The sequence below is a fragment of the Aptenodytes patagonicus genome, chromosome 6, assembly GCF_965638725.1.
Source record: "Aptenodytes patagonicus chromosome 6, bAptPat1.pri.cur, whole genome shotgun sequence".
In the NCBI taxonomy this organism is placed as follows: Eukaryota; Metazoa; Chordata; class Aves; order Sphenisciformes; family Spheniscidae; genus Aptenodytes; species Aptenodytes patagonicus.
Genome location: NC_134954.1, coordinates 24326007 through 24350412, shown reverse-complemented (window position 1 = coordinate 24350412; position 24406 = coordinate 24326007). Strand labels below are relative to the sequence as shown.

Below are 24406 nucleotides of genomic sequence, written 5' to 3'. Positions count from 1 at the left end.
AATTCATTCTTTCTAGAGGGGAAGTTTCTTTAGGTTGAAGTCAAAAGTTGCTATTTAGTTCTTGCAAAGTCAAGGGTTGTTTTATGTGCTTTGCAAAATATTTCTGGGGAGTTGAACCCAAAGTATTTTAAAATAAATTGAATGGGATCTTTGGATGGGCAGTGTTACCCTGCTGCTCAGGCTTGCAGTTTAATGCTGTAACTCATTTTATTGCCCAGAAGGAAATAAAGATAACTGTGTTTGCCTTTAATAGTGAGTGAAGAACAGAATTTTGTATGTGTGTTTAATGTATTGATGTAAAGGAGGAAAAGCTTAAAAACAACCCTCAAAATGCACCTTTTCACGTTAAATGTTCAAAGCTGTACCAGTGGCTTTAAATAGCCATCCTGTGTTCAGTCTGGTTAGTGACATCTCCTTTCTCCCTCTTGCTTCACTTTTATCTGTTGTATTATTTTTCCATTTTGTTTATTGTTTGGGGCTTCTGATGACTATCATTGTACCTGAAACGCAGTACAAACTAAACAAAACACTTCACATATTATCAAGTTCGTTACTTAATTTGAACAGAGTGTTTCCACTGTATAGTTCTAGCAGACTATTGGCAGTGGAGTTTATTAAAAGGCTATGTGTGTGAGTAGTTTTATAGAGATGTAGTGGTAAAACAGACATATATGTTTAATATGCTCACATGCTCTTTTTGTCCAAAATCTAGTCTCTTGATTATTTAAAACTTGATCATATTCTGATAGAAACATAAAATTGCTGAACTAACTCAAACCAATATACTAATTAACTGTGAAATCATTTTTTATCGTGGTCAGGAGTCATTGCTTAGGAAGAAAATAATAAAAAGGAAGGCAGATAGAGTGGTGCCCACTCTGGTGGTGCTCTCACTGTAAAGCACTCGCTGGTTTATAGACATCCAGAGCTCCAGGCTGTGCATGGAACCAGGATGTTTTATTGCCCTGATATATCCAGGATCTTGTTTACATATATGTTTTTTGCAAAGCTTGTTACCTTCTTCAACAGGAAAGGGGAAGACACAAAATGAAACATGTAAGTCCCTGTGAACAAGCCAGTCCTAGTATGTATACCTTAAAAATGGCTTATAATGGAAGTAGTTACCAAGACTTCAGTTGGGGGTAGAATTTTAATTTCAAGCAATACACAATGCAGATATAAACCCAAGTTAAGAGAATGCTCTTTCCCATTTAGCTGATCCTAGGGAAGGACATACCTGGTGTGCTTGGAGCAGCTGCTTCTCTCCTGCGGATCAGGCTGGAGTGGGAGCAGCAGTGGGCCTTGGTGCTGCTCCCGTGCAGAGAAGCTTCAGCGAGCTCTAGCCACCGCAGTTTTTGAGCAGTAGAAGCAGAACACCACTTGCTGGGGGACCAGAAGTGAAGTGTCACTGGTCTTCCTCTCTGAAGATCATGAGTAGCCAGTGTATATTGGAACAGAATGTCAACTCTAAGCAGGCAGAGTCATCTCGAACACCAGTTGAAGTGCTGAAATGTGTGGATGCTATGTGGTTTCTCTCTGAAAAGTTGTGCGGGTCTCACGATGCAGCGGACAGTTCAAGCTTCATAGCCATTGGTATGAAATTGTTTTAAAAATGGTAATATGCTGAAAGGTAACAGGATCCAAGGGTGGGCAACTTTGGGAATGACTTTTTCATACTTTATATTTTGAAATTATGTCATTGTAGGATTGCCTAATGGCATGGCTGTACTTTTTGGTTTGAAATGTCATTCTTGGTTAAAACTTGTTAGAATTGTTAAACTAGATCTACGTACGTCAGTCACAATGCTGCCTCCAGTAAAAGATTCAAGTGTGCAGCTCTCCATGAGTATGTGAAGTCCCAAAAGAAAGAGGAATGTTTTCAAGTATAAGCTGCCATTCTGTGATGGATTAAATGTTGCAGCACAGATAATTTTTTGTGTGCTTCAGAGAGAAGTAAGCAGTTGTCCGGGGCAGAGGATTAAGAGCTTAAAGGACGGGTAGGATGTCTGAGCTCTGTGTACAGTTTCACCCCGTTGGAATGACTCTAGACAGCAGGGCAAACTGAATGGTCACTTTGTTATGCAAACATGGATATTTTTCCAAAATGCCAGCCAAATTTAATATTTAAGGATCTAAAGATACAGCTGCTACTAACTTCTTCTGACTATTAACCTTCTTATAGGTCTGTGCCCCATTATCAAAACCTTCTAATGAAGTAGTCAGTACTTCCAACCCTACTAAATGTGAAAACACATAGACTGTATTATATCTGTGGCCAAGCTCTGTGAATTGATAAAACCAGGATGAACAAGATAAATATTTTTATAGAATAATCCCACTAGAAGGCATGCTAATTACAAAAGTATTGGAGGACTTCTGGATTTTGTTTTTTACCCTATCAAAGCTGCCGGCAAGTACTTTCTGCCTAGTTTTGTTTTGCTGACGGGTAGATGTCTATGCGTCATTGTTGAATGGCCTTCAGAGGCCTTACAAGGATCTGTCTGAAACTTAGGCATCAGGTCTTTGGCCATATTCAGATGGCACCGCTGTCGCTCACAATGCAAACATTTTGCCTTACAGGGAGAGTGGCACAGGGCCCACTGGGGAGAGCTGAGGAATGGGGCTGACACACATTTGAATAGGCCCAATCACGGTTGTACTAGTTACGCAATTATGATTGCTTAATTCATGAGATTCTGGTGTGCGTCAATACAAAGATACATTTTTAGAACTTTTGGGGTTCTAGTTTCCTTTTTTAAGATGCCTAGGAAGCTGCAGTGGTGGAAAGCCACAGTAAAGGTTATTGCTAGAGAAACCTCAAAAGTCAAGGGCATAATATACATAGTGACAAAAATCTTGCACAGTTAGCAGTCTGGAGCTGTCTCTAAGTACACTTCTTCCACAGTAACCCCATGGCATGGAGAATTCTGACTGGGCTACTCAACTGCAATGTAATGCAAAGCTTCCTAAATGAAAAAAAATCACAAACGTACATGAATTGTGTGCTCCTTGCATTCTTGGGTCTGATCTGCTGTTGTGCCTCCACCTGGAAAACCATTTTTCACGTATAGCGTCCTATAAAAAATGGGAGTCTCAGACTGCACAACCAAAATGTACCTATGTTTCTGTCCTGATCTGGTTCTCTGAAATGACAGCGATAGATCAGGGCCTGAGACGTTTCCTACAAACTTTATTGTACCTTTTTCTTTCAAGAAGAACTTTTAAGGACCAAAATTCCATGTCAAATCCAGACAAGTTAAATATAGTTATCTGGTATTTGGGGACTAGGATATTGTTTTATAATTTATTTGTAGCCCTGGGAAAATATTTCACAAACAGTGTCTTCAAAGAACTGTTGTATATGTAAGCGCATATATAAACCAGTGATAAAGGATTATCACAGATACATCCTGTCAAGATAAAGTAAACTTATTTTGGGGTTGATTTTACAGTGAAGTGTTATATGTATCCAAGTTGTCAGGCTTCAGAGCAGAGCCTCGTCCTGGCTGGCCTGTGTGCTGGGAGTGCGCAGCTGCATCTTCCCTTTCTGGCGCGGGATTTCATATGGATGCCCCACTGATCCTTTGGGGGACCACACTTTCCAGAAACTACTGGTTGCTTTATCTCTTTGGTCCCCTGGAAAGGGTATCTTTAGGCCATTCTTTGAAGGGCATCGCCCCAGCTGCAGTTGCTTTGGGTAATAGATTTTTTTGGTATAAAATTCTTACCAGAGAACAGCAGTACTGTTTCTCCTAGGAGGAAATCCTATGTAAATGCAGACTTTAGTTAAAAAATAAGTGGGTAGTGAGAAAGCATAGTATGTGTGTACGTGCATCCTGTAAGGAGAGTATGCAGCATGCTAGAAGAGATGTAGGTAGCCATCTGGTCATGTTTTCAGCCATCGCTGAGCTTCACCACTTGGTGTGCAGGCTCCACCATTGTGCGAGGTGAGAATCCTGAATCCTGTATGCCTGGTCTGCAGTCTCCTTACCTGTCCTTTGTGTCCCTGGTTAGGGACAAACAGGGATGTTTCCACTGAAGTAGCTCTTTGGGCTTTGCTGGAGTTGGGTAGGAAGTCCACCATCCACCTGGAAAAAGGTTGTGATTCTGGGAGGGGAAGCTTTCTTGCTCTGTATATATATGATGAATCCTATAGAGTGTGTATGTGTACATATGTTATGTATAGAAATACTCTGCTATACTATGTCTTTAAAATACTGTCTGGTAGTCAGGATATTTGAATTTAATCTTAGGAGGTGTGTGCTTGTTCTGTGATCTGCTTGTGATAGGAGTTAGCTCAGTGAAGTGTATGTGGGACAGAGTCAGTTGTCTGTTTACGGTAATGAGGAGCTGGAGCACTGCTGAGAATGGAAGAACCTGGATGAAACCAGGCATCAGGGAGCCTGGTGGAAACGCATAGCTTGGTTGTGGTTGAGCAGCCTTAAGTCTAGGAGGCTTATGAGCATCAGTTCCAACGGTGCAAGCGGTGACGGTTTCTGAGCAGTGGTGGGCAACAAAGACGGGAAGAGCCATCTTCATCTGTAGCACAGTTATTCTGCAAATAACCTATCCTCTAGTAATGGGCTTGACTGTAGTTCCATCTGGTAAGGGATGTAATCGTTCACAGTTTGACTGCAGAGTCTAGCATCTCTCTCCAGGCAGGTTAGGGGTTGGGGTTACGGTTAGACCTAGGTTAGACCAAGAAGGTCTGCATGCCTTCTTGCAAGACAAAAGATGGTTTTGAGTAAATCAAGATAGGCTTTATAGTACGCAGAAAAATTCAGCTCAAAAGATTAATACTGGAGAAAGCTATAAGACAGTAAAAATATGATACCTATCTATCTTGCATGCGGAGCCCATGGAGCACATCAGGGAACGTGCAGTAGCATGAGCCACCTGCCTTAGCCTTGCAGCGGGGTAATGTGCATGTGGAGGGGAGGGCACAAAGTGGGGCGGGAAAAAGTTGCAGCCTCATAAATAAATGATCTTGTTATTGGAAGATTTTGTGTAGCAATCTCCCTTAGTGGAAAAGACAAGCTGTGTGTACCTGCTTGTTCCTGTAGCCCTGTGGGTGTTGCAAAGGTGTTAAAAGGGGAATAGCTGCAAAGCAGAGACCGGGGTGGTGGGGGCGGTGTGTGTGAATTTAACATGGTAATTATCTAGCACAATTTAACAAGCCGTAAACCCTTCTGTGATTTACTGTTACTTGAGTTGTAAAAGGGAGACCAGAAGCACTCGTTCTTGGCTTTCTTTAACCATGTAAGACCTAATAAGAGAGTCTTTGGTTATTAATGTCTGTGTGTACATAACTGATCCTGCAGTCCTAAGTATTACCGTTTCACAAAACGAACCCAGTATGCTGTTCCATTTAATTTGGTGCTTACGAGAATTTAAACTATGCAACCCAGTCCCAAAAATGGTTCTCTTAATATGGTTTTGTATGTGCATAGACCCCTAAGAGTACAAAATGGCAAATTTGATCCCAGAACTAGTATTTGAGATTGTGGGTGAACATAGTTTTCTACAGAGCTGATTGGAAAACAGGGTTTATTCTGTGGTATTTTAGCCATTTAAAATATTTTTTTTAAAGTAGGATAAATATCCAAAATATCCTGTCTTCCTTTCCAGAAATAGTCCCTCCTGAACAATATAAGTAGTTTTATAATACTTGCATTAATCCAAATATATAATCCAAATATTATAATACTTACACTTCAGCTTTTTCATTATGCATAAAACAGAATCGAAAACTAAACTAACAGTGTTTAAAAAAAAAAAAAAAGAAAAACAACCACCCTTGTTTCAGTAGAAAACTTCATCAAAGGTGTTCTCATGCAGTATTTTATCTTACTTGAATGCTGCATTTTCAGGATTTTCTTCTCAAACAATTTTTTTCTATGTTAAAAGGAAATTCCTTATATGAATAAGGCACTTGATGATGGACTATTGCCATCTTCTGTTTGTTCAATTGCACTACATTGCATAAGATATATATAAAAATTAATTGCTCAAAACACCCGTCAGCTCCTTACAATCTACACTTTTTAAAGTTGGCTGTTTATTTTTTGTATGAGCAGCTTTTACTCTAAACAAATCTGATTTAATCCCTGGTGAAGTACAGGACAAAATGATTCATGTAAACATTGTTCTGTTTACAGCATTAAATACAAACACATCCTTGTAGCCTTGAGTGGCCAAATATATCCTCCCTGCTGATTTCTTCAGTCACACTGAGGATGTCTGGGGAGGTTGCAGAGCGAAGGGAGGAGGTGTCGGGGCTGTGCAGTGCTGCATACATGCCTGGGGCCGCCCGTGCTCTGCTCGGTGGGTGAACCGCGTGCCCAGGCTGTTCTTTAAACGCTGTGAATTCAGGGTGATCTCCGCTGGCTAAAGGTGACTGAATTCATGCTCCTGGGGGACGGTTCCCTGCCTCCCCGCCCCTCTGCAAATCCTTCTCCCAGCCCCTGGGGAGCTCATCCCTGGGGAGCCTCCGCCTACCCTGTCCCTGTCTTCTTGGCTGGGCCCCTGGCTGAGCTGCTCTGAGCTCCCCAGGGAGTGTGGGAGGCACCGGGGCACGTGCCTGCACCATTCGGTTGGAGATGGCCTTCTTTGTAGAGTGCAGCTGTCAAAGGAAGAGGAACTTGTTCTTCTGCCTCTGCCTTACCCTGAGAGGTCCCCACACCATGTCCCGGGGTGGAGGAGCTGCTGGAGCCGCCTTGGACCCTGTTGTGGCTCTCACTGCCCTGTTGGCGTGGGTGCCCCGGCCAGCTCAGCTGCCTGCCCTGCACCGCCAGGATGAGCTGGTGCAAAACCAGCTCAGGAACGTTTGCACAAGCGGTTGTGACAAGCGGTTTTGGTTTCTTCTGCCCTTGTTATAAACAAATCTGGAGTGCTGTTGACTGTTCGTGTTGTGCGAAGCCTGCCGGGATCTCATTGAAATGACTTGAGGTGTCCCAGTCAATATTAGCTCTGGTGGGTACTCTCCAGGACTTGGTTTCTTATTTTAGATAATGTAGTTGTTAGTCAACACTTTCTCATGCAGCAGCTGCTGTGTTGGTCTTTTATTATTCCTTTTTCTTGCCTTGATTTTGGATGCTCTTCTGTAATATCTCTTCTACTCTGGTTGTGTGTACCACAGTGTAAACTAATACCCTGAAGGTGTTGCCTGAACTGCTCTCCAAAAATGAATTTCACCTGCTTATCGCACGCAATGATTGTTTCCAAGAGTTGAAAGCAGCCAAAGTTATAAATAATTTTGAACAAAAAATTCCTAATGCTTTAAGTCTTATTCCTGTTGTATTAAGCAAGCATAGAAGGTGCAGGGAAACTGAATTTTCAGCTTGATGTTGATTGCTCAGTCTTGTCATGTGTGAGTCTGTCAGGGGACGTTTTTTGTTGTTTCCTCACTTAGAATGAGATAAATGGGAATTAAAAGCCATTTTTTAATGGTCTTTTACTTTCTCTTTTTTTTTTTTTTTTGAGAAGAGACTTAAACTAGGATTGTGTTTGAATTTTTATGTTTGGTATTTTGAAATGGGTGAGTAGTGCTCTGGTAGGTTTGATCTGTGGACAAGACGGTGCTGCTGGCACCACAAAGACCCGAGAGGAAAAGCCAAGACACTTACAGCTGGCAATGAAGTGCCACTTCTGCAGATGAGCCCTGTGGCTGCCCTGCCCCAGCAGCTGCCTGCCCATGGGTGCACCGAGGGTCTCCGCAGGAGTGTGTGCCGCCTCCTCCCCTCTCCTTCACCTGCCGCATGCCCCTCAGCGGCCATGTGCCAGACCCTGGTGGGGCCGTACCGCAGTGCAGGGGGTGACACTGTGGCCGGTCCTGTGACTGCATGCCCATGCGTCCCCTGTGTTAGTCAGCTCAGCGGTAGGTGGGGTGAAACGTGCTGTCCTCTTACGGCAGAGCTCTTCACCTGGGCAGGTAAAAATGGGCAGAAACAAAGGCTGTACAGCAAATGCGAAGCCCAGGGAACTGTTGACTTGCCTTGTTGGATCCTGCTCCAAGGCCAGAGCTTGTCCATCTCAGCTGGGAGGCCGTAGGTTGCTTTCTGAGCTGAGGCATCCTTAGCTTCTGTTGGTTGGTTGGTTGGGTTTTTTACAGCCAAAACAACCCCCAAAACCCCTCTAAGTGAACCTGATCTCTGTCTGGATTTAAGCTTTTGACATTTGAAATGAACGTTAAGTATGCTGAAACAAAAAAGCGATACGTGTCTGCACGTTCCTTAATGAACTTCCATGGTCAGATACTCAAAGATACGTTTTATTTACATGATATACAAATATTCTCACAAATTAGCAAAAGTCTCTGTGTGGGTGACTTCAGACATCGGTGTATTCATGGTATATGCGCACTTCTGATCTTCTAATGCTCTGAAGTGATCTAATACTCTCACTCCTGGTTCGCATATTTGATTTTCTGAACAGCCTTCGTGAGAATGATCTACACATGAAAAAGTAAATTATTGGATCCAGACAGACATTACATGCAGATAGGAACAGTGTCATTTCCTTACAATAATATAAGATTTTATGTGCAGAGTCATCTAAAATTTTATCTAGATGGCTAAAAGTAAAGGGTATTCTGCACAAATGATATGGCAGAAAGCAAGTGAAAAATACAGCCACAACAACCCTTATACTTTGATTATGCTTTCGCTTTCTGCTTGATGAGCTAATAAATTGTTTGCTTGATTTATAAATGTACCTGGATATCGCAATATAACATCCTATCAGTACTATCAGCACCACTACAAACATGCAGGTGTTGATGTAAATGACAGCCGTGTGCCACTTCACTCCCAAGGGGGACTTCAGCTTTATGCAGTCGTCTATGTTTTTCTTTGTCGGGTAGCCGTTTGTAAGAATCAGGTTTGGCAAAGCTAGGAAAGCCATTACAACCCAAACGCAGGCAGATAAGATCTTGGTGAAGGTGATGCTGTACATCCTGGAGTCTCCGAAAGGCTTCACTACTTTCAGGTAGCGGTCGATGCTGATGAGTCCGAGGAACACAATCGTGGTGTACATGTTTGCGTAAAACAGAACGGTGGTGTATCGGCACAGGAAAGAGTTGAAGTGCCACGGTCCCAGCTGCGAGTCCTGGATTATCTTGAATGGGAACGTCAGTGTCATGAGAAGGTCTGCAACCACGATGTTTTTGAGGTAAAATATAAAACTTGTTTTATTTCTGATGTGGAAAAAAATCCATACTGCTAGGCCATTCAGCAAGATGCTAGCCAGGAAAATGATGAGGTAAAGCACAGGCAAGACGATGGTGGTGAATTCGTTGTGTGTGGAGTTCCTGAGCAAGCCTGCTGTGGAGTTGGGTGAGGTACTGTTGTCTTGGCTCAGACGATCATCTGTGGGAATGAGGGAAAACAAGTTTAAAGTACGTTTCTAGTGTTTTACAAATGGGGCCGTTTTAGAACTGTCCTCTAGAAAATGTCCTATCTCTGGGCAATTCCAGAGGCAGCTCGGATTAACCAGCCCAGAAAACCTGAGTTTAAAACAGTGCTTCTAAGTATTGCACGTGTCAAAATAAGTGTGCCTGTGGCTTGCTAGCCTCTGAGCACGTCTGTGCTTCCTGCTGAAATATAAAAGCGCTTCTGCAAATAGTTTGACAGGAAGAAAACGCAGGATGTGAGTGCGTGTATATTCCCGAGGTTCCCATACTACTCATGAGCTCCCTGCCTGCCCTTGCTGCTGCCCTGTGGGTGAGGAGACCGGAAAGCCCAGCTTGGTGGGGTGAATGCTGCATGGCGATGGGCAGCAGCGCAGCCCTTATGTTGCTGAACATACTTTGAGTTTGGGCTGTTGGAATGACCTGTTAGGTGAGGCCCAGGTCGGGCGCTGTGCAGCGTGCGTGGAGCCAGTCCCTGCCTCGCGGCCACGCTGGTGACATCCTCCCTCTCTGCGGCACGGTGCAGTGCCTGCTGGGGTGTGCTCCACAGATGTGGCGGTTACGCCTGTTTTTGGGGGGCTCTGGTTGGCGCTGGCTGCTGAAGCAGTGGTGAGCCAGGGTAAGGCGGGTGCAGGCCAGAGCAGTGCTGGGGTGGGGGGAGCAGCAGGGCCTGGCCAGCCTTGGAGAAGGGGGTGTTAGTGCAAGTAAACATTTTGCAGTATTTGAAGAAGATTTAATAGCCTGGAAATTCTCTGTAGAGAGAACCAGTGAAATGTGAGAAGGATTTGAGTTCCCTTAATCCACCCGCCATCCAAGCGGAGCTGGGTGCTCCCCACGTTGCAGGCTGAGGTCTGCAGTGCCCGTCGCTGGTCTTGTGTAGGGGTGTGGGCAAATGCAGCTGCATACCAGCATGTTGGGAACAAACTGTTAATCAAAATTACAGGGTGTCAGCTCTTGGCTGTCTTGACAGAATGCAACTTGTGAGCTGACATGATCTGTTTATCAAGAGATAGGACTCTGGAGAGGCTCTTTGGGCCTATTAAAGTGCTACTTTAAAACTTAGCTTACTTAAATGTATTTAAAAATCAGTCTCCGTGGATTTTAAGATTTCATGTGTAAATGTTTGCGAAAAAACTTCAGACTTATAAATTCTCTCATAAAACTATAGCACATTTTATTTCATATTGTTTATAATCTGAACTTGGCTGGTGTGGTAAACCAGGACTGACACCCATGGGGGCAGCACTTGGCAGTATTTAGACAGCCTTTTCTGAAATGACTTATTTCTTTAAAATGTTGGTGGGAGCTGATAGTAATACAATAAACACTTCTCAATCACTTAAATTTTCAACATTATTTTACCTGGCAGTTTTCCATAAGACAAATTGTACCCCATCATTTGCATTGCTGTAGGTTTTCAGCTGAAATGCTTTTCAGGAGTCCCAATGGCAGCTGTAGATCCAGGATGCGGCATGGGCTGTGCCAGCTTTACATTCTGGGGAAAATAAATTGCAATTAAAACCAAAGCAAAACAGAAGACCCCAGCTTTCTCTCCCCAGTGTGGAGAGGAGCTTTGGGAAGTGAGCTTCCTCCAGAATTCCCAAGGAAAGGGCTGAGGTGTGCTGATGGTTGATCTCTGGATACTGCACAGCTGTTCTGCTATTGCGATCTTCATTGTCACATCTTCACTTACAGCTGGGCATCCGCTGCATCGTTGCAGGCAATCCTGCCATGTTAGTTTTTGTAAGCCTATCAATTTCACTGTTAAAACTGTTTCCCTTTCTCCACCTCACTAACAAAGCTGTGCTAGAGCTTTGTTTTGCTATAATATTTAGCAACATTATCCTAATTTCCAGCCTGAATGTCTCCATGGCCACTTTCTGTCTCGTATATTCTTGTACCAATGCCTTTCATTTAAAGAACCCATCTCCATCTCTGATACTTAGCCCTCTGCATATAGAGGGACGTTTCTCACTGTACTGAGACTTCATTTACTGTGATTAAGCAAGCCTTCATGTGTTTCTGCAAGACTTGAAGATCCCAGCCCTTCTCTGTATCTGATCCAATTAAGATAATCTTCCTTGAATCCCATTGACAAATATTGTGCACTGTTTTACAAATTAAGTTTGGTGGCTGAGTTCCTTATCACCACTGAAACACCTCATGTAACATTTTCTGGCATCTCACTTCCTCAGTTCCTCCTTACATCTGCACCAGGTAGTGGCAAATGGCTGTGCTGGGATTAGCTGTGACACGCTTTCTGTCCCCTCGGTGCTTCACAGGGATCTGTGCTAGTGTGTAACAGGCTTTTTTATTTTCCTTGGCTGCATGATATTGCATTTTTTGTCCCAGCAAACTTAATTTCAAGTTTGTTAACGTCTGTAAAAATATGTTGGATTTTAACTTTGTAAAACCTGTTTTCCTTATTTTAATTTCTTTCAAAAGTTTGGACTAAACCTTTGCAGAAACCTGGACTGTGACTAGTGACTCTAACAGCCTGGCCAAGAATGTCCTTTTCTTAAATTGATACTAGATTTGATACTCTCCAGGCGGGTATTTCTACACCACCCTATTTGCAAACATACCATCCCAGTTACTGTAGTAGGTGAAGTTTGTCTGACTACCAGAACATACATGCTGGTTGAATGGCTTTATGCCTTTGTTATGATTTGCCACTAGAGCTGGTTTCTTACTCCTTGGTAAAGGCCCTTGACCTTATTCCTGACATCTCTTGCTTGGATGTCCTGTTTGTTTATTTGTGATCTTGGACATTTCAGTGACGGATGCCTGAGAGTGGAATTTTTTTTTTAAAGTTTATAATCTCCCACTTCTTGAAGTAAAAAAGTTTCATATGTAATTATGGGAGATGTGTGTATAAATTTATAATGTATCCAGCAAATTGGGGTGAAAATTCTGAGTTCCTGTTCCTTTCTCATGGTTTTGAATGAAGTGCTTCAGAGTATTATGAAGCCAGCCTGCAGGTAATACTGAAAAACTGCAGAATCTAATTTATGCTATGATGACATTATAATGTTTTGACATTGTTCAAAGAAATTTTGACAATACTGATTCGTAAGACTATGTTCCAGATTATTGCTTTACTCTTGCAGTATGCAAACACATTGACTTTTCCATGCTTCACTTTCTGGTTACAAGTTTTTATAGGAAAACTAGCAAAATAGTTCAGATCTCAGCAATTACGCTGGACCTGACTGCCTCTCATGTGGGACTGAATAGTCAATGAAATTACTGAAGCCCTTTCGCAGATCTAAACTTGTTTTATGTGATTTGTTATGAACTGCGTTGAATTGTCACCAGATGGCAGTAAAGCAAATCATTACATTTTAAAGCATCAGTAAAACTTTTAATTCTGATATTTTAAGCTTTTTGTTGATTTGGCTTCTTGTCTGGCATTGTTTGCTCTGATAATAATTGGGGTCCATAATGAGATTGTTAGGGGTATTTTAGATATTTTGTTTTCTCTTGGTCTGAGAAGCAGTAACCTATCGCTTTTTTTGCTGTTTATAATTTGCAGCTATCCTTTTTTGCCCAGGAGGCACCGAGATCAAAAGAGTATGTGATTTTATGAAAAGATGCATATCTATCTTCTTATGCAAATGAGGTGCTTATTTCCCTGCTTTTCAGAGTTCCTTTTAAGTCTGCGTAATTCCTGGTCCTGGTCCCTGGAAAGTTCCCTGCTCTCAGCTTCTTTAGGCAAGTGCTCTCCCATATCCTCAGTCCAGAGAAGTCAGTAAAGCATCGGTTGTGTTGCCTGAGATTCGAGGCAGTGCGACTGCAGACTCCCGTGTTTCCATGCTGTAACCCTGGGAAACGCTCCAGGGTTTGATGGAGCTGGGCATCAGATCTGTGCTAAATGGACTTATCGTGTACTGTCAGTTACTCCAGGTCCTGAAGGGATTTGCTCTAAATCCTATCAAAAAAGACTCCTGCCTTTTTTCCAACTCTGCATCCGTCGTTTTAGGTGGATGTTGTCACTAAGAGACCGCAAAAATCTAGCACCAGGTAGTATCTGTGAATGCCCCTTCATGTACAGACAGCCCCTACGCTCTCCAAAGGTTCTGTCTCTTGTTTTACATCAGAAAACTGATGGATGTTTTCTGATACTGGTGAGGAAGCTCCCTTGCTGCCGGGTATCTCTGCCTAGCTGTCCTCTGGCCTCTCCCTCTAGCTTGCACTGTTTGCATTCCCATCTGCATCCTGTGCTTTACTGTCAGCAGAGACAGGCCATCCACAACATCTTTAAGACTTTCAAGCCCCAGTTCAGTGTGGATCAAAATCCAATTTCCTTCCTCCTTGTGGGTAGTGTTTTGTTTCTTGGGTACTGTTACTTGAATCCACTGGGTTGTTAGTCTGAATCTTGGGATTTAGCCCATCGTTTTATAGCTGAAAACTACTGCAGAGGATGGACTGCAATCACCTGGACCAAAAATGGCTAAATCACTGTGACAGAAGGCTCTCCCTGGACAGGCAGGTTTCTTACCACCCCAGGGAATGTGTTACAGTCCCCAGTCTCTGATGGGCTCACCTGTGCCTCTTGGGGTTTGATAGTATCAGCACTGCTCCTGTGCTTGCCCTGTAACTAGTCTGCTATCTCCCCAGTCTATGCAAAACGTCTGCTTGCTGAAGCAGCCTGGCTGCTTGGTGGTTGTGCTTGTTGTCCCTTCCAGACGCAGCACATGAAGGCGCTGCATGGGTGACAGGAGCAGCGCAGCATCCCATCTTTTATGCTTTTCAAGTCAGTGTCGCTTACTCTTAGTGAATCCCATATGGGCTTGCTGATTCCTGCCCAGAGTACTGACTGTGGGGGATCCCTGCCACATGCATCTTCTTGGCCAGTGAAGATGTGACCATACTCTAATTGCCTGGGGAAATACAGGTCACCTGGAAGCCATACTGGGAGCTTGCTCGTAGGTCCTGCAGACCAGTTAGGATCAAGCCTCTGAATGGATATCTCTGTGTCATCTTATTCCTGATGGTTTTAATGTTAAAACATGTTCCAAAAATATCCCAACAAAGTATGGGCTGGAAAAAGAAAGCAGCAAACTCTTCACAGATGTAAACCGTGACAGCTAAACTGCATGAGCAGTGTTCTGCATCCTGCCTTGCTGGCACAGCTGAGCTCAGCAGAGAAACTTTGGTGCATGCATGGGGTGGAGGTTAGGGACAACGCCTGCTGACGGCTGCCCTAATTATGCGCTAAAGACTTTCCCTTATGCTGCTGTAGTTTGAAGCTTTAAAGTCTTAAACAAACAGGTTTGTGCCAGTACAGCAGAGAAGTGCAGGCACGATGGCCCCAGCTGCACAGAGCTGGTCGTGTGACAAAATTTTGGGATACAGAGAGATGATCCTGCTTAGACTCACCAGTCCAAAGGTGTTTCCATAGTTTCTTGCCTAAGTCTATCAGACTAAGGGGTACTGTGGTACACAGAGCACTTGGAGTAGTGTGGCTTCATTATTTACGTGCTAGGGTGGGTGAGCAAGGCTCATTTGAGTCACATCTGGTATATCCTTGTACTCCAGAAGCTTCAATTTTTCTGATAAAGGCCACTATATTGCAGACTCTAGGAGTAGGAAGAAAGTTACCACATACAGAGAATTGTCCCTTTTCCATGGTTCTCTTGGAATGGGAGATGAAGACTGCCTTCTTTCTAAAGAGTATTTTGAGATATTTTTATAGTTGTTCATTGGCTATGCACTCTGATAGTGGCTTTTTTACTTGTTTGAATGTGGTATTTCTGTGCTGGGCAACGTTGGTTTTCCACTCCTTGTCCAGTTTTCCAGACACTTTTCTTCTGACCAGTTTCACCCTAACCAGCTGTCTCATTCTTCCATATATTCTGCTTGGGTGGTTTTGAAGATGCACTAGAAGCTGCTCCTTTATTCAACTAGCTTTTTAAACCAGAATACTTCTTACTTCTTGCAGTTTATGCACTTGGTCGGTGGTTGTTTTTTTTTCTATCATTCCCCTAAAGGCTGTTAACTGCATTAAATGTAAGTTAAGTACGTACTGTTTCACGGATGAGGTAATCTTTTACTGCTAATGTTGATAGACTGGTTTATATGCATGACTGATATAACCTCAGATGAGAAATTAAATAATAGGGTGCATGGCAGACTTCAGTGTCATATGGGTAGGGAATGACTGTATAGTTTTTCTAATGACTAAGGCTTTAAGTTGTCTCACTGTTCAAAGAAATTCTATATCCTCAAATCTAATTGCTCTTTTTTCATCTTATTTACAACTTTTTTAAAACTAGAAAATTCTCTTTGTGAGCTAGACGAGATATTCTAGGTCATAGGGCTGCAGAGTTTTAAGTGATTTTTTTTATTTGAGCACGTAACTTTTTGATATGTAGCCTCTTGCCAGTCAATCTGCATTCATCACCATCAAGTTTGGTGAATGACAGAATTAATGTAAGCAATAGAAATGTGAGGCAGTTTAATAAATTTGCTATTGGCTGGCTACAATTATGTTCTTTTCTGTTGCCCATCAGAACCAAATCACTGAGTTAACTGTAAAGATTTAGGGGAAAAAATCATCAGTGTAGGCTGCAGGGTAAGTGTATGTGTGCATAAAGCTTCTGCAAGCAGACAAGTGGAGCCTGTGTCCCTGCTCTCTTTTTTATTTCAATCCACTCCTATACTGCATCACCTGAGCAAGCCTTAATATTCTATTTTTCCCTGCTTGCATCTATTTATCTTCCTTAGTGCTTTTCCTTGTTCACTAAAAGAGAGCCCAATCCCAATAACTAGGACACTACAAACTTTTCCTTCCCTCAGAGGCCTCTGTTAAAAATTGTCCATCTCCCTTTTGGTAAAAGTGTATGTTAATGTATTGTTAATGCATAGTGGAATAACTTGATATTCCTGTTGGAATTTGTACCTACAGAGAGTGAGTATGTGCCTCTTACTCTCCTGTGCTTTGCACACTTTCTTTTTTTTTTTTTGCATTTTTCTAGCTCTCACATCCCCATCCTTGGAACTGTGCTTCTGTACCAGTTGTGCCAAGAGATGCCATGCTGTTGGCAGCAGCGCAAATGGTGACAAAAACTAGTGTAACGCCAGGGTTTGCGTTAGTCAGACTCCTATCCACTGCAAGACCACAGCCACTTGCACTCAGATGTAATCATATACCAAGTATACCGTCTTTCATCTGCGGAGGGGCTGGGAGAGCTGAGGTGGTTCAGCCTGGGCCAGAGATGGCCCAGGGGGCTCCTACAGTCTGCTTGAGTAGCTAGTGGGAGGGAGCCTGGCTCTTTTTTCTTAGTGGTGCCCACTGACCGGACAGGAGGCAGTGGACACAAACTGAGACTCAGGAAATTACATCTGAGCACAAGAAAATGCTTTTTTTTACTGTGTGGGTGGTTAAACATGGGTGCAGGTCGCCCGTGGAGGCTGTGGATCTTCATCCTGGGAGATACCTCCTGACAGGGCATGGCCCTGCAGCCTGGTGTCACTGGCCCTGCCTGGGGTAGGGTGGGGAGCTCCAGGGGTGCCCCTGCCTCAGCCACGCTCTGCTTCAGTGGTAGAGACCTGGGGTGCCTTCTCCTGCGTGCCTGCCAAAGGCTGGTTGAACTAAATGGTGGCGTCCACCACCTTGCGTGTCTGACTCAGCCAGCTGGCATGTGATGGCTGCTTCAAACTGGGAACTGCTTCAACGTGGGGTGGCTGCGGAGAGGGTGAAAATAGCCCTCCGTGGGGCCTTGTGCCTTCGGCTCCCGGTGCCTGCCTTTCTAGGAGTGTGGTGGCGAAGGAGCATATGTGCTAGTTCCCTGTAATGCAGTAACACTGCCATCCTTAACCATCTGAATTGCGCAGAGGTTGAAAAATAAGAACTAGGGTATAACTGTCTTCAGCTGTGGCTTACGGTGCTTGTCTGCTTAGTCATATCCAGAAACAGGAACCATTGCCTCTGCTCAGAAAGCTTCTAGTCTGCTTCAGAATCTAGTACAAAACCCCCTTCTTGGTTTTCAGGTTCCCCCTTGAACTTCCCCCTCAATTCCAGCCTAACTTTTCTCTCACGTGTCTCTGAACAGCACAGCATCCTGGCCCTGGGCAAGCTGCAGTGCAGCTTGCTTCCATGTGCCTTCAGCTGGTGGAGCTGCTTCTCTTGTCTCCAGGATCCTATCCTGTCCCTGCCCTATCCTATCCATTTGTCTTCAATAGAAAACACGTGATGCCAGTGGTTAGGGCGCATACCTCCCCATGGAAGCCTCTGCCGAACGCTGAGCTGAAATCTGTGTTGGTATGCACGTGGGAGAAGCAGTCCCTCCACATCCTCATTGAGACATGCTGCTAACGGAGACTTCCTTCCCCATGGTCATTTTGCCCAAGAGGTGTCTCCAGGAAAAATTATCTGTACACCATTCCTGTAACCCATAGAGCTTCCTGCATGCAGTCACTTACTGAAATTTGGGGTTTAGTCTTTCTTGGTACTTTGTATAGGACAGCTAAAAGTACCATGCATATTTCCAGTGCCTGTGCTAATTTTACCCTGCACCTGAGTAACCAGCTAAATGTGCTCATTTACGCTTTCTACATTGGTCTCTACCCATGCTTTACTGTAGGTATTGCCTGAAATCTCACATTCAGTTTGCACCTGTAACTCAGTTGTTTTACAGTTGCAGGAGAGCCTGAACTGGGTGTAGCAAAATGCTGCAGTAAGCATTAAATAATACTGTTTAATATGCAAAATTCTTAATTTTGGGGCAATATGCCCTTAGGATAACATCATTTCCTCACTTAAAAAATAAAATTATTTGGACATATCTAACTTTCTCAAAGTCACTTTTGGAATATTTTGTCCAAATGTAACCATTAATTTTTTTCTCGTTTCAAGTGAATGATTATGAACCCTTATTTTCACCTATGTGGGATAGCACTGACATGAGACCTTTTTGAAATGCTGCCTGAACTATCAAGTTCTTTCTTTTTTCTGTCTTTTGAACTGTTCCTCATTAAAAGTTCATGGATTAATATTACTTACTTGGAATCAGATTTTCTATGCAGAGGTTGCAAAATCTAGTACATGTTGTTAATCATTACTGTAAGACTGTTTATTTTTTAAACTTATTTGCAGAACCTAAAGATGCATGAATTCTCTTTGCTCTTGAATATGCATCGTAGTTCCTAAGTGATGTTGAAGAAATGCTTTCCAGTGCTTTGTTGCATTAATGACAAGCATGGGCATTTTTCATGACCAAAAAGCAGAAACTACTGTCATGCATTTATTGTGGGTCCTGGTCTTGTGTATTGTGCTTTGCTCTTTGCAGGCTGACTACAGCAGTTGGCTGTATGCAGGCTGTTTTTTTCTGTAGAAGAGGCCAGCACTTCGACTGCCATTTCTAAAGCAGTGTAGTGTGAAGTGTAGTGCTAAAGTACATCTCCTTTAGGCTGCAATTGCTTTTACACGAAGAGTTAGGAGAGAACTGCCAACAGAAATAGTATCCTGTTGGGCAGCAGGTAAATGGCCATTGTTGGTGGAAGAGGAGCTATGTGTTGCAATTGCTTGCTTTTTTTTTTCTTTAAAAAAAAGAGAGCACAATGCAATGGTTGGCAGAGTTGGGATAATTAATGTTTTCTCAGTATGGCAACCTCTAATTAGACAGGAGGAGAGGATTAACTCTGGAATATTTCCTTTGCTTCTTTCTAGAAGATGCTTCTGATGGTTGTTTCTGGTTGCACAAAACCTACTGATAGTGGAAGCTGTATTGTAACCCTACAGAGTTGCTTTCTTTGAACCCCCATTAAGAATATGCCACGCAAGATGCAACTTCCATGTGCAGTGCTCTCAGCGGGGATAGGTGTAGGTGGCAGTCCTGAAGTTCTGGCTGCCCAGCACCACCACTCGCTCACTGCTGCCCGGTTAGCCCCCACCTGCAGTCTTTTCAACTCCTTCCTGACACTGTCTTTTGCAGTTGCTCATCATCTCCAACTCCCTGCTTAGAGCAGCATGAGCTGCAGCTGGCTGACCAGGACCATGTCTGGTCATGTGGTGAGTATTTCCAAGGATGGAGACTCCACAACCTCTCTGGGAAACCTGTTCCAGGGCTTGACCACCCTCACAGCAATTAAAAAAACAAAAGCAAAACATCACCACCACCAAAAAACCCTATGTTCAGACGGAGCCTCCTGTGTGTCAGTTTGTGCCCAGTGCCTCCTGTCCTGTTGCTGGGCAGCAATGAAAAGAGCCTGGCTCCGTCCTCTTTGCACCCTCCCTTCAGGTGTTTGTATACATTGATGAGATCCCCCTGAGCCTCCTCTTCTCCAGGCTGAACAGTCCCAGTTCTCTCAGCCCCCCCGCCCAGTACATCAGATGCTCCAGTACGTTAGTCGTCTTTGTGGCCCTGTGCTGGGCTACAGTATGTCCATGTCTCTCTCATACTGGGGAGCCCAGAGCTGGACCCAGCACTGCAGGTGCAGCCTCATAGTGCTGCGCCAGGAGGAAGGATCACCTCCCTCGACCTGCTGGCAATGTTTTGCCTAATGCAGCCTGGGAGGCTGTTGGCCTGCTTTGCTGCAAGGGCAGGCTGCTGGCTCACGTTCAACTTGTCCACCAGGTCTTTCCCTGCGGAGCTGCTTTCCAGCCGGCACCCCAGCATGTCCTGGTGCAGGGGGCTGTTCCTCCCCATGGGCAGGACTTTGCACTTCTCCTTGCTGAACTGCATGAGGTTCCTGTCAGCCCATTTCTCCAGCCTGTTGAGGTCCCTCTGGATGGCAGCACGACCCTTGGGGGTTATCAGCCACTCCTTCCAGTTTGGTGTTCAGTTGCAAACTTTGTCCCCTTTCCATTCCACTGGATTACAGTTCTGCTGCTGCTTGAAAGGCACAGTTTTAGTCTCTCACCAGGTTACATTTCTAGTCTTCCCTTCCAAGGTGGAGGCCAGAAGCAGGTTCACATTTACATGTATTTCTCCATAACTTCAACTTTTCCCTCTTTTAATCTCTTCAAAAGTTTCTTTCCTGGCCTTTCCGTTCCTGTTCTGCTTGTGTTTTCGTGGGCTCTGTTCTTGGCAGCATGAAAATCTTTGTCAAATAATCACCCTTCAATTTCATAGGCTGTTCCTTACTTATCCAGTGTGCTTTATTATCCCGAAGTCATAGTTTTTTAAATTTAAAAAGTTTTATAAACATGATAGTTTGGGCAAAAAGCAAAAACTGGTTATTAAGTTTCAGCATGTGGTGCTTGGGTGGTCTTGAGCTCCTTCCAGAGGAGCTGGCTTCTGTACAGGTGAGCAGGCAGCCAGCTGCTCCGCTTGGTGCACTCCACTGCAAGTGGAGTGTGGTGCCACGCAACCGCTCCCTGGTTTGCTCTGCCCCAGGAGAAGCAGAGATCTCCTGGGAGGCCTCTGCTCTGCAGTGTGCCTGCAAAGTGAAGACTCTCTTGGGTGTCAGGCTAGTTTTGTTGGAGCTTTTTGCTGAAAATATTAGCTTTTAGGTTTGAGTATTGGTATTATGCAATGAAAAACATTAAGTTAAAAAGCTCATAATGAAACTTTAAAAACAGTCAAGATGATGTCTGGGTCACAAAGAAAAAAAAATGAAGGTATGTGATTGATTGCATTACACCTTCATCCATTGTAGCTCTGGCTGTTGTGCATCTGTCGTGTCTCTCAACTGCTACAGGGGATACTATGAAAAAATATCTCGTGGGGAAAAAAAAATTATTATTGGTACATGCATGTAGACAGTGCCATTTAAACTTTTAAGTAATTCCAGTCTCACTTTTAGGTGTTTTACTTTGCATTGAAACAATTTCTATGATTTTTTTATATGCAGTTCTAATTCACATTGCAAAAAGACAAAAAAATCCTCATCTGCTGTTGTCAGCTGGGTTTTTTTGTGCTTCAGTATATATTGCTGTGACACAATTAACCATGTTAGCTACTTGCAGCAACACCACTATTTCAAAGAGGAAGGAAAAGGACACGGGGATTTTGGGGTATGATTGGGAGAAGTTCAGCCTGGTGCAACCCCGATTTTTCATGAGCAGCCTGGAGAGTTCCCACTCTGTCTGCCATTCTCAGAAACGGACAGACTGAATCCTGGGTGGGGTTTCAGGGTGCCGGCTGTGGAGAGCTGCTGCTCTTCCTCTGGTCCAACTGCTTTGCCAGCTCTTGGCTGCTCCCTGTATAGTGGCAGAAGCTGCTGCTGCAGTGAGGGTGATATAAGCCCGATTTATACTGCTCATCATCAGTTGTCACTTTGATACGTCACTGACATTTTCCCGAGGAAAAAGAAGTAGGGGTTATTGTAGTATCTCATGTGAGGTTCACTGTTGGTCAGATGTGGAAACCTGCTTTTGATAATCAAGGATGCGAGGTGATGGGTTTTTTTTTAAGAAGGTACTGTAATTTTTTTATGTTGGGAAGGGTTAAGGCAGCTGAAACGTAGGAATTAATATCGCTGACTTCCTCTAGTGCTTTCTTGGCAGCACTGGGGTTAGTGTCTCTTGCAGCCTGGTTTCCTATGGAGCCCTGATAGCTGACAGCAGTATGGTGGGTCTGTAGCTCTTGGTTTACGTCAGGCGCATTTTCACTTAGTTCCAAACTTTTAATAAATATTGCACACTTCAGGTTTAATGCTACAGTCTTACTGCAGATGTCCTGACTGGCTTTTCCTAGTGCTTACTTGGTCAAAGAGGAGGTCTTTCTAAACTTTGGTGTGCGGAGGTGAGCAAGTGACTTGTCCTAGAAAGAAGAGAAGGAGCTTCCCCCTTCATATCTCATCTTGGGCTACGTGCAACGACTGGAGGTAGGCTTCCTGGTTGAGGAGCATCTAGCCTCCGAAGGGCTGCTTCGGTGTCGGACAAACTCCAGATTGTGACTTGCCACCTCTCTCCTGGTGCTTGTTCCCTGTCTGGCCACCCTGCTCAGGTGTCTTCGTGGCTCAGCTGTGCTCCCAGGATCTGCACGGCCAGGCGGCTCCCAATGCCCCGTGCACGGGGACTCTGGTGCTCCAGCACCTGGCACGGGTGCGTGCTAGCGCACGATGGGCTGCAGGGCGCAGGTGCTGGGCGAGCTGGTCTCCCAGCTCCCTCCCTGCCCTGGGGGGGCCCCGGCAGCTAGGGAGGGGAGCTGAGGGTGAGACAGCAAGGCTGAGCTGGGAAAGGCAACCCTCCGCGGGGAGGGAGGAAGGAGGAACTGGCGGCTGGTGCTGCTGAAAATTTGCTTCTCTTTCTCACACACCCCTAATGCAAACAGATGCTTTCTGTTTCTGAGGCCCCTGCACGCCCTGTGGCCTTTCTCCCCTCCTCTGCTCCCCTGGTCTCCTCTCCCTCCTGCAAGAGCTGACCCACGTCCTGCACTCCAGGGGGTTGTCCCGTGGACAGCTCTCCCTCCCCGTAGAGTGGGGAGGAAAGAGAAGGTCTGGCTGGTGCAGGAGAGCTGGTTGCCTACCCAAAGAGAAAGGTACCCGCCAGAGCAGGCTTGTAACCGGAGAAATGCTGGAGGCTTTCATGTGATTCGGGGCCTGTACTTCTGGGAGTGAATCAGTGACATCAGCTGAATGCTTGCCTGAGTTTCCTGGTTTCCCTTTTTAAAAGAAGATTGCAGAATCTTCTTTAAAAAGATGGAAAAAAGTGTGAAATGCTACCAGAGTTTCCAGACCAAGCATATGTAGTAAGGCAGCAGATGTCTACAGTCCCTATAATGCACAAATGGCAAGTCATTTTTTAACATACAAAAACTTTAATTGCACTGCTACTTTCAATTCTTCATAACTAAGAATAACCTTTTCAATCTAAAATACTCCCTAAATGACATAGGTTTTTGAAAGTGCCTTCTATATTTCCCAAACTTTGAGACTAATCAGACGTATAGTTTGTAAGTTGCTTGTTCGGAGCTATGTGGTTTTTCCAGTGAACCTGACAAGTTTTAACATGATCTGAGTGAAGTATGAAGGAAGAGAATCCTTATTCTGTATAATATAATTAAGAGAATTCAAGTATGCTTTCCTTTACCGAAAGAGGTGAAAAGGAATACAGTACAAACCTTTTATACCAAATTCAGATTTTATAGTTACTGAATCTTACTTGATATGAATTAAGCTCTGTCAGGAAGTAAGTTATTGAAACCATGAACCCTCCCTGCACTTTGACTCATATCTTAGAAGGAACGATTAGTAGAAAACCATTTTTTTGCCATTGGGAAAAAGATAACGAGTAACGTTTAATGAATGAATAAAAGGTTAGTAAAGTCGCACTATTTTGAGAACTTCTCACACTTTCAGTTGATCTGATACTCAGTTTATGGTTCCAAGTCTGGTTTTCAGCAACTGTATCTTAATTCCTGTTTTCTTTTCACTTGAGGGTGATTAAGAACAAGAAATTTCACAGAACAACTTATCAAACGCTTTTCAGATGCTCACTTACCTGTCACCATTGTCGCCTTCCGCTTGTCTCTGAGCTGCATCTCGAAAGTGCCTTAGACTCCTCCAAAATGCATCTTGAAACTACAGTAGGCATGAGAGTATTTCTTGCGATAAGGTAGTTAAATAAACCATATCTGGAAGTAAGCTTTTTTGCTTCCGATGGCTTTTTTTTGCGATACCTGATCAGAGAGTCAAAATTCCCCTGGCCAGGAGCAACTGGAGCAACTGGCTTTCTCATTCCTGGGAATGACTCACATGCCAGGGTAGGTGAGCGGCTCCCGCTCACTTCCTGGCTCCGGAGCAGCTTGGGCGCCCAGGACGCAGACGGTGATTCACCTGAGAGGTGGGTTAGTGCCTGTTAAAGGCAGCAGCCTTCGTGCAGCAAGATGTTGCAGACAGTCTGAAGTTGTGTTTTACAGCAACCTGTGTAACTGTGCCTGTGCCTTTCGGTTAATAGAGTTTTATCTGCAGGGTGAATGTGAATTTAATGTGATACTGAAAAATCTTGTGCTGGATAGATACAAATATCTGCTAATCGAGATTATCATGTCAATTATTAATTTGACTGTATTTAGACACTAATGTGCTTTCAACAGATCCTCTCTTCTT

The 24406-nt window shown here is 44.0% G+C and overlaps 2 protein-coding genes across 5 annotated transcripts in view; one reads left to right on the top strand and one right to left on the bottom strand.

Annotated features, from left to right (window-relative positions):
• MED12L (mediator complex subunit 12L) overlaps window positions 1–24406 on the top strand; it is a 156728-nt gene that overhangs the window by 67172 nt on the left and 65150 nt on the right. The window lies entirely within an intron of this gene.
• On the bottom strand, window positions 8255–24039 carry GPR87 (G protein-coupled receptor 87). Its single transcript, XM_076341533.1, has 3 exons — window positions 23799–24039; window positions 10769–10901; window positions 8255–9365 (listed from the first exon to the last, which is right to left on the bottom strand). The coding sequence occupies exons 2-3, from the start codon at window positions 10809–10811 to the stop codon at window positions 8329–8331; spliced, it is 1080 nt and encodes a 359-aa protein (XP_076197648.1). The 5' UTR covers window positions 10812–10901; window positions 23799–24039; the 3' UTR covers window positions 8255–8328.